The sequence below is a fragment of the Parus major genome, chromosome 3 (genome assembly GCF_001522545.3).
Source record: "Parus major isolate Abel chromosome 3, Parus_major1.1, whole genome shotgun sequence".
Lineage (NCBI taxonomy): Eukaryota > Metazoa > Chordata > Aves > Passeriformes > Paridae > Parus > Parus major.
In genome coordinates, this window is record NC_031770.1 from 24,819,516 (window position 1) to 24,835,238 (window position 15,723).

A 15,723-nucleotide genomic window follows, 5' to 3' on the forward strand; every position below is an offset into this window, starting at 1 on the left:
AAGAAAGGATGAGGTACAAAACAGAGATAAAAAGGAGCAAATATCTGAAAGAAGAGCTGGTGGAAGGGAGTTGATAGTGAGAGTGCCAGAGGAAACAGGGTAGAGATAACAGAAGCACAAGCTTGAGAAGGAATTAGGGAGGGCAGAATAGAAGCACCTGCTGCTTATCATTCCTTCAAAAGCCTTATTAATTCTTTGGTTGCTTAAAGCTATGGGGGAAGTTTTTACACTCCCAAACATCAAGGAGACTCTGATGATCCAAAGACAACTGGCACCTTTCATGAAGTAGAGAAAAGGAGGGATCTTGATAGATGATAAATTCAGAAGCATCCCTCACCCTTCTCTCTTCTTGCTCTCTTCTGCAGTTAGACCACACCTAGGCTGTTTCTAGCACTGAGGAAGGCTCTGCAGGGTACTAGAAGGCCAAGAGCTGCCTGCAGCTCCACTGGAAGCCACACTTTTCATCACCCAACTTAGAATCCACATTATCACTTCTGGCCTTGCACAGGACCATGCCCAAGAGTCACATGATGTGCTTGAGAGCTTTGTCCAAATGCTTCCTCAACTCTGTCAGGCTGCTGCTGTGACCATTCTTTGGGGAGTCTGTTTCAGTGCCCAGCCACACTTTCTGCTTTTTTCTTGATATCCAGCCAAAACCTCTTCCAACTCAGCCTCATGCTGTTTCCTTGATTCCTGGTTGCAAGAGTGAAGAGGCCAGTACCTGCTCCTCCTCTTCCCCTCACAAGGAAGTTGTGCACTGCAATGAGATCTCCCCTCAGTCTTCTGCTCCCCAGGCTGAATAGACCAAGTGACGTCAGCCACTCCTCAAATGGCTTCCCCTCAAGGCCCTTCATCAACCTCATGGACCTCCTCTGGACAGTCCCGAAGAGTTTCTTATCTTTCTTATACTGCATTACCCAGAACTGCACACAATATTCATGATGAGGCTGCCCCAGTGCAGAGCAGAGCAGGATAATCCCCTCCCTTGCCCGGCTGGTCATGCTGGGCCTGATGCTCCAAAGGACAGGGTTGGCCCTCCTGGCTGCTAGGGCACTGCTGGCTCATGGTCATCTTGCCATCAACCAGGACCCCAAGGTCCCTTTCCATGGAGCTGTTCTCTAATTTCTCATTTCCCAATCTATATACACAAGCAGAGCTGCCCTGTCCCAAGTGCAGAATTGGGCACTTGCCATTGTTAAACTTCATAGAGTTGGCAGCTGCCCATCTCTCTAATTTGTTGAGGTCTCTCTGCCCTCAAGGAAATTGACAGATCCTCCCAGTTTAGTGTTACTGGCTTTTAGATAAGGGTTTGAGCAGAAATGCCCCAGAACTGGAAGCATGTTGTACTAGACAGTGGAAAACAAACTGTGCTTCAGCAGAGCTTGGCTTCCCACATTGCTCCTGACCTAAAAGCAAAACATGCAGACAGACCCTTACAGCAAGGCACCATTCCTACTCCTCCAAATAAACTTTCCACCACTAGGTATAACCATAACACAGCTTCTCCTCGTTAAAGACATACCCACATAAGCTTTCTGTCCCATGTACTTTCTTTACGTGCCAAATTTCTGCAAAACTCTTCCTATCCCTGGATATCCATTTACCATTCTTTTCTGACCTATGCAAAAACAGCATTGGAGGAACAAAACCAGAGGAACACATTTACAGAGTATGTTCAAGTTCAGATTCAGTCATTTAGAGCCTCAGTAAAAAAAAACAAACACAGCACACTTTAAGTCAAACAGCCATGTGAAAAAATATTCCTAGAAAATTTTAGCACAACAAGAAGTACTTCAAAAATGCTGGTATTTTAAAATACTTATATATTTAAAGGCATGAAAAAACAGTAGTAAGAAACACTACTGTAAGAAATGCCTGTGACATACAAATATTTTAAAAATCCAAAGCAATTAACATGTATTAAATTGGTTAAGACAGAGAAAACACACTATACTTTATTAACTATATTTATTAACACTCTAACTATATATATTATAACTATAGTCATTAACACTCTTGATACCCATTTTCACACACTGGAAAAGTGCCTTATTCTTGTTTTGGTTTATTTTGTCTCCCTTATATATCCGGGTTTTTCATCCTTTCTTCCATTCATTTTTTTTTTTTGTTCCACTAGTCAAGATTCTTGCATCCTAGTCTTAAATATTGGTAAGTCCTTACTGAGTAGTTACCCACTTACAAACACTCATCCCTCTTCATTTGGTTCTCCCAACCAGCATTCTTTTGAAAGCCCATTTTCCCAGCTTTCTCTTCCCTTCATGGCTTAAAAACACCCATAGAAGGCACCTTCCCTTATTTCTGACTATAGCCTGAACTTCTGAAAACACAGAGAATAGTAAAAAAGCCTCACTGTATATAAGTATTTTTCATACAACCTCAGTCAAAACTTATCATGGATTGGTACTTTTAAAAGTATATCCAGAAAGTGTATTCAGGATTGTCTTTCTTTTGGCTCTGAAAGTTTTAAAGACATGGCTCCCAGATCAAAAGGAAGGGGGAAAAAATCCTATGCAGGTTGGATGGAAAACATGTTTTTGGTGATGAAAAATGAACTGCATGGAGTACTAAATTAATCCACTGCACCACCTAGGAGAATATTATATCTTCAGTAAGCTTTACAAGTTTCAACTTTTCCCTTCCCAACTGTAAAAACATCCTCTGCCAGTGACAGAGTGATAGGATTGCTTTCCTGACTAATCATGAGGGATACTTATAGATTCATAATACAAAACAGGTGCAAGAAATATGCACAGAATGGAACACTTAAAAATTCAGACTTCACAACAGTTTAGTTGTTGTTCTGGGAGGTCTAAATCAAATTATTCAGCCAGTGCCTAGAATAGTTCAACTCTCTTCAGGAAGACTCCAGTAATGAAAAGTAAAACACTGTGCTGACAGTTATTTGTTTCTCGCATGCCCATCATTTAAAGACAAAATGTATCCACTGTACCTATAAAGATGATTTCTCTTTGTTACCATTTGATCAGTTTTTTTATACAACCGCATTCATAGGTAGTGTTTTCAGTCACTGCACAATTATGCACAAACACAGCTAGAGATGCCAGGTTGTATGGATGGCTGTAAACTGAACACCAGGCAGGGTACCTCAGATGGCCACACACACAGAAGCACCCAAAACCTCTGCTAGCAGGGTTTCAGGAGCTTTTAATCAGAAAGGAATGGAACTAGGTACACTAGAACAGGAAGGCTGAAACATTTGCAAAGCAACTGTTTACCATAACCAGAGGAGCAAGTGTCAAATGTATGAGCAAGAGGGAAGCAGTGCATCCATCAAGGCATCTCTCTGTACAGAAGGGGCAACCGGTATGCTCTCCCTGGCACAACCCAGAGTAATCATTATTATAGTTACCTCTCAATTAAAACAGCAGTTGTTTTCACTGACTGATAAATGTTCATTCTGTACTAAACCGTGGTTTTTTTTAACTAGAAAGATATGACCCCCACAAGATTTACAACAGCATCTTTGCATATCCTTAGCTGCTGTAGAAAGGAACTCAATAATAATGCAGAAACTGAGAAGACCTAATAGAGTTGTAAGAGCTGTGTACATCTATGCCCTTTTCAAAAGTGATGACATGTCTTAAATCAGAGACAATATTTGGGAGCATTACTAATTACAGTAAAAGCAACTTCAAAGCAATGTACAACTAGCAGGGCTACCAGTCAATCAGTAGGATTATGTGTCTTTTTCTCAGTTTGTGTTTTTTAATTAAAAGAACAGCTGAAAGAAAACCACTGGCAAAATCTCATCAATGACTCTTTCAGAGACTGCCTCCTCCCATTCCTGGAACTCAGCTTCATTTCTGTTGCATTCACAGATACAAACATTCTCAAATGCTTACTGCCTCCTTATATCAGTGTACCCTTATGTAACAGTCAATACAAATTTACAGCATAAAGAAATGAGACAACTATACTGTTATTGCCAGCTCCACATAAGTGAATGTTCCCAACTTGACATCAGTATTTCTTTTCTGTTTGTACTAATCCTCAAAGTAAGGCTTATCTTCAACAGTAAAAACTGAGGTTAGAAAAGAAACAGCTGAAAGGAAGTTGCACTGGAAAACATTTAATTTTAACAGGTTTATTTCTTTGATCAGTAGATAATGTAAGGTTTGTTTACTATATTGAGTTTTTATAAGCCAACATTGAATTGCTACACTTCAGACTTTACTGCCAAGACAAATAAAATGTAATTCACCATAGACAATGTTTCTAGGCTACTGAATAAAGCCAAGTAAACAATATACTAATTCCCCATTCATTCTCTCACAATCTAGAGATCCTCTGTTCTTCAAAACAAAACAAGAAAAAAATATGGTCACTGACAACACTGCTGCTAATTCACATTAAGGATATTTAGGTGAAACTAATAAATAGTACACCTCTCTGTTTTACCCAGCAACAAGGACCAACATACAAGAATGACCTTCAAAATGTATTTGACTTGTCTCCTCATATTCTCACACCCTAGTCACTGAAGTCAGTGGGGTTTTATTACCTATTCAGTCCAATAAAAGGACTTTATGGAGTTAAGTGAGTTCTCCTTCTTGCATCATTCTTCCCTGATTTATTTTCAAATCATTTAAACTGCATTTAGTCCTCTGAGTAAGTATTCAAGTATTAAACTCATAAAACACAAGAGTGATCACAATCTGAAATACCTAAAGCTTGACCTTCTTTTGGAGCCATTTCAACCAAAATCCTCCTCCTCTCAAAGGAAGGAAAGAGGCATCTGCCTTCATTAGACAGAATACTTTCATTGCTTTCATCGACAACAACCTATCTTAATACAACTCTGCCAGATAATTAAACTACCTAACATACTGATGTTTTCATCATGAATTGCTGCTTTTCATTAGTACAACCATGTACTGAATTTTTATCTTCCAAAAAGTCACATCCATACATCTCTGGCTCAAAAGTGCTGGAAGCTAAGACAGCACATGCAGATGTTTCTCCAGCTTTGTCTAAGGCTTTGTCTGCCTTATTCTTTTTCCTAGGCTTGTGCTACCAGTCCTTGCTGGAGGGAGCACCCTGACTCAGACAAATCTTTACACAACCCAGTATGACTGTTATAAGGTTGTGTTCTTGTCCTGATTTTCTTGCTGCTCCAATTAAAGCTCCAACCATCCTTTAAATCCATTATTTCATCTTTAAATCACTTTCTCCATTATGATTTAAAGAATCAGCATATCCAAAGAGGTGATACAGATAATTTAAAGTTCTACCATTGCACAAACTTTGAGGCATTCAATAAACTCCAGAAATAATAATAAAAAAAAGAAGTAGTAGATAACTGTCATAGTATTCAAGGCCAGGCTAGATGGGTCTCTGAGCAACCTGGTGTAGGAGGTGGTGTCCCTGCTGAGGGCAGGGGGGTTGAAACCTGATCTTTAAGGTCTCTTCCAACCCAAACAATTCCATGATTCTATGATAAAAGACCTGTACAGAAAAACCAACCATGCAACTATGTTTTAATAATATTATTTCTTAATACAAGGGCTCTAGATTTTTTCATTTTGAAGAATTTTCAGAGAGATAGGTCTAATTCGATAAGATGCTGCTATTCCCTGAAAAGTAACTGACAACTTCTTCACCCAATGAAGTCAGTAGGAAGTTTAATTTTAAAAATAAAAAAGTTATGAAGCCCAGTATGTCCTATAAGTCTAATTTCAGTCATATGTAACTGAGTCAATGTGACTCATTCTGTTCTTTACATTTGAGATGGAAGTGTTGCTTGTTTAAAAAAACTAAACAAAAAAGGTTAAAAATCTCAAAACATTCTTTGCATGAAACTTTGCATTCATATGCCTAACAGAACTGTTTGAGATAGTGATCACAAAAAACAAACAAACAAGGAAAAATCAATCCCACACACAAACACACTTGTTCGAACCAGCTGGCTGCTCTAACACCACAGAATTTTGTGGATAAAAATTAAGTCTGCAGAAAGGTTGAATATTAAGCATAACAACTTGTGAAGAGCAAATGACTGCTGATTGCTGACACTCAAAACAACATTAAGTAAGTGAATTTCCATTTTTATCTTCATGAAGTTTTAACCATGCACCAAAGCATAACAAATTCTCCATTTCATCTGCCAGTTGTATTTTGTATGTCTTTAAGAACAGATCCCCAAAGAGAAAGAACATAGTTTTTCTCCTGCAACACAAAACACTGGCATATGCTCAGGGAACAAATCTCAGGATAAATCAGTAGAAGTGACAAAGTAACAGGAATAAGTGGGAAGATGGCAGTGAGGAGAGGAGAAGCTACCAGCTACGCCTCAGATGAGAAGATGGGGGATAGAGAGAAATGTTCCTAGGGACCACAGCAGAGCAAGCAGAATTTCTGTGACTTCTGAGTTACAGCAGTGACCAAAACCAGTCACAACAGGAAGGATCTACCTGCAAAAACATGACAGACCAGCAGAGGATTTAAAAAAGATAAAATATTCTATGTCATTGTTTGATTGCTTGTACAAAGTACCACCAAAAATGTAAATACTCAGCATGACCAAAGCAGATTCTGGAGAGAAATTGTTCTGATATGTGCAGCCAGAAACTTCTATCAAAAGCTTTATCTTGGACTGTGCAACCCATCTCCTGGTGGAGGCAGAAAATGGAGTTACACAAAGTCATGTAGTTCCCTCCATATATAAGCAGCAAGTGATGAGGGAGAAAACACTGATTCCTGTCTCCTACTAATCTATGCTCAAAAAACTGCCAAAGAGAATGCAAAAAGCTCTTCAAATAGAATGGCCAAATAAGAGAAGCGAACTTTTCTGTACTGGTTTGTATCCCAGTATCAAGCTAGATGCTGTCAGCATGCATAAAGTAAGGCAGCACCTCCAACATTTCAGGACAAGGCACAGACAAGTTAATGAAAACACCATGTCTCTTTTAATAACTTTCATTGACCTAATCCCCTGTGTTCTGAAAATATGTAACTGTAGGCTTGCCAAAGTGAATGTGAAGATCAAACTGATAAAACAGAAGATAATGAGTCAACTGATGTGCAGATTTATTCATTTGAAAAACAAATAAACCTTACCAGTAATTACATCTGCTCATGATTAATGGCAGCTGCACAATGGATTCTTCTTGATATGAACAGCATGTAAGGGTATCTACACACTCATTGGAGTACAGATTTTTTCAGTATACAAATGTGAAAAAGATTTCTGGAAACTAATGGGTGCAGAACTGTGACTGAACTATTACTATTCCACCGTACTCAAAACAACTGGATTCTCCATCTATGAACATCACACAGGCTTCAAAATCCAGCATCAATCATGTTAACTGATTGTCTCAAGATTAAAACAAAAGCTGAAGTCTAACATCTGCTTTCCTTGGCAAACCAATCTGAAAGTTTATGCATTTGGGAGGGCTTTTTAATCATCATAAATAACCCACAACCAGATGAATTAAAGCTGCTGCCTTGTTTTCTGGACAAATCTTTACAGGGTCCCTGTAACTCTTCTTCACTTCGAAGCACTCAAATGAAGACTCTAAAGAATGAGAGGCATTAAAAGGTCTGTGTGCACATGCAGTCTGTGCTCTTGCTGGGATCATGGAGGCAAGATACAATAGCTGACATGTCTGGGGTAATGCAATGGAGGGATACAGGTTCTTTAGGAAGGACAGAAGTTGAGATGGTGAGTGCTGACCTCTCTGTGGCAGAACGACTGGAATGCAGAGAACTTTTCCTGGGGATGGATGATGAGCCAGCTGGGAGCTTACAGCTAAGGACTGAAGTGTGGGTGACACTGCAGGGGGTGTCTGCTACAAGTTGCCAAACCAGGCAGAACAAGTGGACAAGGGGTTCTACAGACAGCTGGAAATGGCCTTGTGTCACCAGGCCCTGCTCCTCATGAGGGGCTTCAACCACCCTGGCAGCTGCTGGGAGACACACACTGCACCATGTAAGCAACTCAGAGGTCTCCAAGAGAGCACTGATGACAACTCCCCAATAAAAGCAGCAGAGGAAAGAAGGAGAAGAGCTTTGCTGGAACTCAATCACAACCAAGGAACGACTGATGGAGGATGTGAAGGTAAAATACAGCTTTGCCTAGTTCGTTCTGAATTTCTCAATTTTTTTTGGAAACATTAAATATATACTGCAGAAATTCCAATCCCAAAGCACAAGGTTAAAAGAACATTTGATCCTCTGATAAGAAAACTTTCCAAATATTTGTAAGTTCCTTGGCAACTGCCAAAAGTCAGAAAGATTCACAAACATAAAGGCCTCCCTAATCAAATTTTGATACTCTTCCAGAAGTCCCCACATAAAGCTATGAATGAGCTTTTCCTTTCAGCTGATCAGCTAAAAAGCCTAAATCTTAAAACAGAACAAGCCAGAAATGTTTCATTATTCAAGAAAGCTAGTACAAAATTTCTGCAGTTTCTTGTGAATTAGAAACTTGATTTCCTTCCCCCAGTCCATGCCAATTTAGATTATGGAGCAAAGCAGAAACTGTACTCATAAAGGAAACATTAAGCATAGAAAAGATTTTTCAGTTGCCTTATTCAAGTCAGTGCATTTGTCTACGATGCAGAGCCGCTTCTTGAAGAAGATCATCAGCTCCCCAAGTGTTACAGAGCAGCAGCACCCCTCTTAGATAATTCTTGAAAGGAATTATTCTGTAAAATCTGTAAAGCATAACATTATTTTATCCTCATGGACATTCATATTCCTATGCAAATTGAGCCACAGTTAAAACACTATAGCGAAAAATACTTTTTTTTCACAGGTCTGAGGTTAAACACAACACATCTACATCCACTGTCAAAAAAAGCACTTCTTGGCAATCTCGGCATTTTGAAAACCAAGTCATGTCTGGACAAGCACCACATACTGAACTTTTTTTGAATGATCTTTCTATAAATTAACATTTGGCTTGCAACAGATGAAGTGATTACATAACTCTGAAACATAACTGAAATACACCTTCACGATTTACATCTGGCACTACCACCTAATTCTGAGTAACTCCAGCCTTCCTTTTCAGAACTTGACAGTAAATGAACACTGAAATAAAAAACTCATGTTTTTCTCATGTGACTGAACAAATGAAATTATTGAATTCCATTTTCATAAGATATTTGCCTTGCATTGCTGGAAAAGTGTGTATTTTTTTGAGTTTTGTAAAGACTCGCTCTTTTAGTAGAGTTTTTTTATTTTGTTTTTATATCAAGGGGGATGATAAACCCTCCACTGTGTCATGGAAAAGCAGTGCAAACAATTTTGAAAACTGCCAGATCACCATGTCTTCAAGTAAGCCTTCTGAGAAACAGTGCTTTAACCAATAGTCCCCATGAAGTAATTGTCTATATTTCAGTACGCCTTACCAGTAGATTTGCAAGTCCCAGTTAACACTGATAAAAAGAAAACTGAAACCAGGCATCCGGCAACTCCTAAAAAGTAAAAAAAAATTTCCTCTTTGTACTGCTTACTGGAGGTGCAAGCTAACTACAGGTTGAACTACCTGGCATTGGTAATTTGGAGCTACAACAAATACCACTGCCTTGCCTCCATTTTTTTCACATCTTTTCCACCCTAAAGTATTTCTTTTGAATTAGTTATTTTAAACTAGCACCAGATAGTTGCTATATATGTCAGATATACACTAAATTAAATTAAGCACTAAATAAAGATTTTGAGCGTCCTTGATTCATAAGCAATAACAGCAAAGCCCAAGACAAATGTGAGACACCAAACCACTGAACTGTTACAGTACAACTGACATTTTTTGGAAGAATATAATTCTCTGACTGCACTAGTCTCTCACTGTGCAGTACAAACTGCAGTAATAGCTCCTAGGAGCTGCTCAAAACTGATGAAAAATCAGGTTAAAGCTCTGGGAATATCTCCTATGTCACAAGTATAGAAAGCTCCCTACACCTATGCATAAGATGTTTAGCAAAACTGAATTAAAAATTAGGTCATCCTTCGGCCTCTTTCATATTTCCCTCCAGCAGTATTATTATTTCTATTAATTATCATTTTTTCCAGGTAACTGAAAAGAAGGCAATTAACTCTATACACTACTGCCAGTCCACACCCTCATGAGTAGGGTTATAATAATTTTGGATTGAGAAGGCATTGCATTCTCCCTGTTGGAACAACCCTCTCTTCCTAACACTTCAGGAGGTGACACAGCAGGGCTGCACAGCTAATTTGAGGATGGCCATCTCCCCCTTCCCACACAGACACAGCAGCTCACAGGTACAATCACTTGCATGTATCAGGTGTATCGATTGCTTTTCAGAACAGGGGCCCATGTAAAACCCTTTACTGTGACCAGCCATCCTCCAAATCCAGATTTAACTGCTTGAAAACCTTTACAGGTGATGTTGACATTAACAGCCCTGGAGGGACTTCACTCATTTCCTAGATTTCCTGAAAGTCTTGATTTTAAGGGGAAATAATATGCTGGAAAACATACCTTTAAAAAACCAAATCATAACAACCATACATGCCCCAGCACAGAGCTTATGGTGGGAACGTGTAGGTAGAAAGCTTGCCAACTAAGACAGACCAACAGAGCTGATCGTGTACAATATGGCTTTGTTGGAGCGCTGCTTGTGAAAAACAGGCAATAAAAATCAGTAACTTATTACCATGATAGCTTAAAAATGAAACACAGTGAACTGACTGCCATAAACCAGGGGAATGATATATGGACAATGAAGAAATTTCTGGTAAGTGTGCTGTTCTCCAGAATGTTTTCAGAAGACAACAGTATAAAGCTTAACACAACTTGTACAGCACACTGACAGAAAGCTGTTGGTGTAGCAGGAAAAGCAAATGAATAAATGAATAATTATGCAGGTAAGAAGTAAGTCTGAATATATATACAATGCTATTGGTGCATGGAGTTCAGCTTTGCCTTGGATTTGCTCGATCATTTTGGGCAAGTCACACAGATCAAGACAGTAAAGACATTCAGATAGGGATATTTGCTCTTAAAGCACTTTAATCTCTGGAGATGAAACATTATATGAAATGTAAATGTTACTACTTACAGTTTACTGCCTTCAAATAACAGCTGAAATGTGCATTCCACATTTATCATTTGACAGAATTAACTCAAAAGCAGTCTTCATGTATGTTTTGACAATGTGTGAATGTTAAGCACAACTTAATACGTTATCTGGCTGTCAAGTACAACCAAAAATTTTTTTAAAAACCCCTACAGAAAAAAAATTATTAAAAAACCCTCACAAAACAGAAACAAATCACTGCAAAACAAGCCTGCCAAACTTACTTGCAGCAGGGTTCCATGAACACTGTTTTGTCTCATGCCATGAGTGGCAGAGTCTGGGAGCCCCCTCAGCAGGGCCAGCACCGTGTGTGGAACTTCATTGGCCATAACGAACGGAACAAGGGCCCGGCCTGACATTTCCCGGCAGCGGTACACGGGCGAGTGCCCACACCTGGAAAAAGGAGAGATACCTGTTATTTGTCATCCAGCAATCCACTGGGCTGCCTAAAACAGAACAAAGGATAACGCAATGAAAACTAAAATGTATTTCTCACAAATCCAATATACAGTCTTCTCAGTAGTGAAAGGTAAATCATACTAGAGCTATTCCAGAGGATTTGTTTTCATTCACAAGTTCTGGTGTTTACATAAAGGAAGAAATAAAATGGAAATAATGCAATTATGCCATTAAACAGGTGAGTAATATAGTCCTGTAGCATTTTTCTGGATGTCTATGTTACCTATTAATCACATTGAAACATATTCTGAGTTTGACTTAAACTGTTAGCTCCATGTTGTTCATCAGATGTTTCCATGAGAACACAACATGGTGTCTACTGAATTTTGGGCCAAACATTTTTTGGCTGCTTTTACAATATAATTAAAGGCAGGAAATAAAAGACACACTGGAAAATAATTTTCCATTATTTATAATTAGTATCTAAAAGAAAAATACTTTTTATTTAGAATTAACTGCTAAGATGCAAGACTCTATATAAAGCAAATGCCAAAAAGAACCTTATCTTTTAGTTCTATTAAGGTTTTGACAACTGGCTGTAGATTTATGAAAATACATACAGAATGAGCTAATATTAACACATTAACAAGTCATATACTACTTCAGTAGTGTGCATACTGAATTGACAAGAGTAAGAAACCTCTAATCAGCTAAGTAGGTTAGACTAAGTCTTTCAAAGCCAGCAATTCTTGCACGTGTCAATTTTGGTAATGCACGTACAATTCAGCCACCCAGAAAACTGAGAAAACTACTACAGGGTTTGACATAAAAGGCCAGATGTCTTAGGTGATGGAAAATGCAGGACAGCTGAAGTTATGCTCTAATACTTCCCAGATGACTGTGGTGATTTGAGAGATGGCCTTCCCTACTCCAATACTCTCATCCCTTCCTGAATTGCTTCCTATGTATTTTCAGCTTATGCAATCTACACAATGTAGATGAGATTATCCCCTGCCAAAATTATTTTGACCCCGCTGAAAAAAAAATCAAAAAAACCCTGCAATGTCATGCCTATATATTTTAAAAATTAAAGCAATTAAAAGGTATTCTAAATTTTCAAGTATCTGTAGAAAATTTACATCAAAATTTAAGATTTTTAGAATTCTACTCAAAGTAGTGGTTTACTTTAGTTCACATGAAAAAATACAGAGAACAGATTCCATCTTGAACCAGCAACCAAATTAATAGGGTTTTGAACACTAAGAAACGAAACAGTCTTAACTGAAATATATATATTATGCCATGGCATGCCTGAAAGACACACATCTCCTTCAGAGGGACCAGAGAGAGGAACTACCCCTGGAACAATAGGTTTTGAGGCAATTTGCACCCTTACAAATAAGACTCTATGTTCTATTTTGATTTCCAGGAAGACCATCTTTACATTTCCTTTTCACAGACTGGACATCCTTCACAACAGAATACTAAAGCAGAACAGTCATGATTAGAAGCTTTGCCATAGGGAAAAGCTTCAACCCTGTATTGACAAGGTGCAAGAAGAACTTCCTTTACTTTTTTAAAACAGAAACATTTTAATTCTACTTCATGGTAAACTGAAACCTAGGAAGTTATTGTCTGCAACCATTCTTTCAGCTCTGCTGAACCACATTTTCTTGATTTTGTTTATGACCTTTCACAGATCCCAAGGAATCTGACATGTTCTCACAGGAGGAGTGGAAAATGGGTAAAATTCCAGGGCTTCCTCTAACTTGTGCAAGGGTACTTTCCAACACTACATGCCTCAAGAGGTTGTTTTTTTTCTCAAACACAATGCAATTAATTACTACATATTTTTAAATAACCTGTCTAACTTTTTTGTCTTGTAAAAACATCAAAGACTTATAAAGACTTATAAGCCCTACATACATGGAGATACAGTATTTTACATGCCAAATTTTGTTCCACTCTATTATTTTATCAAATTAATTATAAAAATAGAAGTGACTGCTCTATATTTAGAGAGAAGAAAATAATTTCACATTACAGGCAAAAAATTCTCTCAGCTGCCTGAAGTCCTCCTGCAAGAGCAACCACACAGATGCCCATTCATGGAGAACGCCCCCAAGACACCATGTGCCTGAGGGAAATGTAATCCCACAGCTCCTACCTGCCCAAAGGGTAACCCAGCCACTAGCTTGCTACTGTCCTACACACCTGCTGTACATTCATGGACACTTCTCACACTCCACACGGTGCAGGGTGCTCAGAGGGACTCACACCTTAGTGGGAACCCTGAGAACAGGTCTATCAAGTTTGTACAAAGGAACAAAAGCATCACAAAAGTTTAGGAACAATAAGGTATCTGCTTAATAGGAACATGTATGGGAACACATGGAAGGTATTTCACATTGACAAATAGCTTCCCAAACCGGCGAGGGGTTAAGATTCCTACTGTTTCTTCTTATTTATTTAAAATAGTTTTTTTTAAATCTAACACTCGAAGAAAATCAGTTGTTTCCAATCCCTAGCCCCCAGCAAGAAACAGCACTGATAATATTTCAAAAATACTCCTTCTTTCACATGCATATGCCAGATGTCATGCCAAGTCACCAGCTAGTGACCTATCCCTGAACTTCTGCATACCCTGAAGGCACTTAGGTGTACATCCCTCATGTTTTGAAGGCACTTGGCTTCATTCTTGAATCATGCAAGAAGTTTGCCAGGAGAATGTCAAAACATACACTAGTTTTTCCATCCTCTAGCAGCACCCCAGAAGAACAGTTTTGATTTTACTGGATTCCACTTACATTTAACCTCTCATCTGTAAATACCAGTAAACAGGATCAATTCTCAAAAAGGGACAGAAAGACTGAATGCAAATAAAACAACTGAGGAACAGAAAAATAACATTCTAACCAAATCTATCAATTTTTTGCTATCAATTGTTATACCAAGCCCCAAACCATGCACTTTAACACTGAGTCTTCTACTGGAATTGTTAAAAATTTATCTTTAATTTAGCAACCATTATGGGAAGCAACCTCACAAACTGCATCAAGAAATAGTATTGCACCATTTTAGCAATCACAGTAACTTAGTTTGTATCTGCAGCAAAACCCAATTGTTTAAGAAAGAAGCATTTTAAGACTATGAAACTATTCAGGTTTCCTCCTGCAGCAGTTTAGCATACTGCCATCCCTGAGATGAGTTTCATTTATGTGATGGCAGTTGCCTTGTCGGGACACTGGCAGAAAAGGCCCTCCAAACGTTGCACTTCACCATCCAGACTCTGAGCTTCACCTGGCAACAGCACAACACAAATCCGCTGCAGGCTCACCCTCTCTGCAGGAAATAGGAGCAATGGAGTTTTGCATCCATTTGGACAGTGTGTGCAAAGCCATATTTAAAACTGTTCCCTCTCCTTTGATTTGAAAGGTGCTCGGGGGTGGCGTGGGGAAGTGTTTCAAATATATGACACTACCTTTACATGCAGGTCTGATATAAGGAGACTTTAAAATCTAGGAATTATCTAAAATATTGTTGTATGTAAAAACATTCATTATGCCAACCTAATTTTATTATACTTCAAGGCAGCAACAAGAACAAAACTTGCAAAATCCTCATGTGATATGCTTCTATTCAATCCTGAGGGCTATTAACAACTGTAGTATTTCACCTTGAACTCAGTAGTGTTTATCTAGGTGCATAAGGAATTGGATGTAAACATGTTTACTTGAAGCAGTCCATGATCAAGAACAAAAAGTCAATAAATCTGAGAAGGTTTCACTCTGTGTAACCGTAGATTCAATTCAATGGATTTCTACTGCTCCGTTCCAGCTTCAACACTTAGATCCTGAACCAGCCTCCCAACTGACGTGATTTATGACCAACTCTCATAAGGCACAAAGATTCCATACTCCTCTGCACACATCAAAGGACCTAATTTATTACTCTTGCTACAAACAACAGAACACTAGCTGTAAATAATAATATCTTAAGCTTCTTTTGGAAAAAAAAAAAAAAAAGAAAAGAAAAAACAAACCTGCAGGTGTTTCCTGTGTGCTTGTTTTCCCTTTCTTATTTTTCCCCCTCAACAGACTTCATATTACCCAAATTAACAACGCAAATAAGGATTACCTTTTAGATAAAGGTCACAGAAACAAATGAGTAGAATTAACTTGAAAAATTACACCTGTTGCTGAAAATATGTTCATTATATTAAATAATTCCT

The 15,723-nt window shown here is 38.4% G+C and overlaps 1 protein-coding gene across 4 annotated transcripts in view; it reads right to left on the minus strand.

Moving 5' to 3' along the window:
• THADA (THADA armadillo repeat containing) overlaps positions 1–15,723 on the minus strand; it is a 154,110-nt gene that overhangs the window by 77,406 nt on the left and 60,981 nt on the right. For all 4 annotated transcript variants that reach the window (XM_015621549.1, XM_015621551.1, XM_015621553.3 and 1 more), the window contains one exon: positions 11,318–11,486. In XM_015621549.1, coding sequence (XP_015477035.1) covers positions 11,318–11,486 — 169 coding nt within the window. The remainder of the gene's footprint in view (positions 1–11,317; positions 11,487–15,723) is intronic.